This window comes from Piliocolobus tephrosceles, chromosome 15 (genome assembly GCF_002776525.5).
Source record: "Piliocolobus tephrosceles isolate RC106 chromosome 15, ASM277652v3, whole genome shotgun sequence".
NCBI lineage: Eukaryota > Metazoa > Chordata > Mammalia > Primates > Cercopithecidae > Piliocolobus > Piliocolobus tephrosceles.
In genome coordinates, this window is record NC_045448.1 from 35656984 (window position 1) to 35659094 (window position 2111).

A 2111-nucleotide genomic window follows, 5' to 3' on the forward strand; every position below is an offset into this window, starting at 1 on the left:
ATCCTCCTACCTCAGCCTCCAGAGTAGCTGTGACTACAAGCATATACCACTCAGATAATGTTTTAAATTTGCTTTTTTGTTTGTTTGTTTTTTGTAGAGAAGAGGTCTTACTATGTTGGCCAGGCTGGTCTTGAACTCTTGGGCTCAAATAATCCTTCTGTCTCGGCATCCCAAAGTGCTGGTATTACAGGCATGAAAGCGGTAGCACTCAGTCTGAAAAGATTATTCTTAAAAAGGATGAAGTGACTGTCTATTCTTCACCATCACTTGGCATTTAGTAAAGGCAAGAAGTAAAGAAAACAACCTGAGGTGTTAAGGAGTCCATGTATACAACAATTATTTCTCATGTATGTTTGTAAAATTGGGGTAACAGTGTTACTGTCCTCAGAAGCTTGGAAAACTGAGTTGTATTAGCATGGGTAAAAGCCTTATAATTGTACATAACTTACATAGAATGGACTCAAAATTATTTTTGTCAGTATTATTATTGGTAGTAGCAATATAATTACCCTTCCACTATTTCCCAAAAAGCTGGCATTTGCTACAAATGTTTGAGGTAATTTTCTTTCTTTTTTTTTTTTTTAGAACAACTCAGCAAAATAAAATTCCTGTTTATTGTTGGACAACATTGTTTCACACATACATCAAACAGGCCAAAAAAATAAACAGCAACTTCATAGACAAAAAAGGAAAAAAAAGAAACCTTTTATCTTTGGCCTTTTTAACCATCTCATACAAACCAACTACTTATAGTACAGCTAAGTACATACACAAAAAAGTTACTGGAATGCTCGGAATAAGATTGTTTTTCTGTTGTCGTTTTTGCTTTTTTTACAAGGTTTTTTTTCTCCTTTGAGATTATAATGAACATGGTCACACCACAAGTAAAGTCAGAAGTAGGACAGAGAAGGCTCCGAAGGCTGGTTTGGTCATCCGAGATCATTAAAAATGGCTGACCCTAACAATATGTACAAAAATATAAAATGTAAATAAAAAATACAAACAAATTTCCTTTTTAAAGTACTTTTAAGAAAAAAAGCAGGGCCTTGGAAGTTTTGGTTCTTTTTTCCTCCCCTGTTGCAAATTCTCATGGTTTGGGTTGGGTGGTGGAGAGCGCGTGTCATCTGCGGGTGGCACTGCCCACGGCGGGCGGGCGGGCGGGCCTCTCTACTCGAAGGTGACCACGTTTAGATTCTGAGACGGGAAGTGGAGGGTGAATAGGTCACGGCGGCCTTTTTTTTTTTTTAGTTTAACTTTTCCTTTTTTGCTGTCTAGTCATCCTCGTCGGTCTTCTGCTTCTTGGTATCAACATCGTCATCCTCATCGTCTTCAGCTGCCCGCTTGCCCGTAGCTGACTCAGCTTCCTCATCTTCATCTCCATCCTCTTCCTCACCATCACCTTCTTCCTCCTCCTCTTCCTCCCCACCTTCTTCGTCTACCTCATTGTCAGCCTCCTGCTCCCCGTTTTCCTCATTAGCATCCCCGTTAGCAGGGGCGTCTCTTCCATTTTCTGCCTCTTCCACAACTTCCTTCTTCTCCTTTAAGTGCTTGGTGGTGATTTCGGAGCTGGTGTCTACGGCTGCGTCTGACGTGGTGGGGCACGCCGGTGATCCGATGCAGGGGATTTAAAAAGAAAGCGAGAGTTCAGGGACTCTGGCGATAAAGCTGCCGGAGTCCGCGGCGGTGGAGGAGGCTGTGGCGAGCAAGGAGGCGGACGAGGAACAATGCAAAGATGGCTTTTCAGAGCAGCCAGTCGAGGTAATTTTCTTAATAAGAACACAATGTTAGAGTTATCACTCATTAACTGATTTTGTTGGAAGGAAGGTCTTATCAGCAAAGTTAAAAGGCTGTCAAAAGTCTGAGGTGGATATAGTTATTACAAGATACATGATCATCTGATTAATGATCATTTGAAACTTAAAAAAAAAAAGGTGATGGTAGAGAAAAGGGTAAGTAAAATTGTAAATTTTCGGTCCTGGCAAAGTTTATTTCCATGTAATCATTATTTTTTAATGTTCCTGAGTTCCCAATATAAAGTGCTACATTCTGAAGAGGACATAATGATGAATATAAAGATGTGGTCAGTCCACAAGGAGAACTTTATTATTGGT

General features: G+C 40.3%; 1 protein-coding gene across 1 annotated transcript; it reads right to left on the reverse strand.

The window, feature by feature from the left end:
- Positions 1–569: 569 nt before the first annotated feature.
- Positions 570–1619, reverse strand: LOC111545423 (prothymosin alpha-like; the record flags this gene model as incomplete). Its single annotated transcript, XM_023216405.2, has 1 exon — positions 570–1619. A coding segment is annotated over one exon (348 nt), but the record flags the coding sequence as incomplete, so codon positions are not given.
- Between the last annotated feature and the right edge of the window lie 492 nt (positions 1620–2111).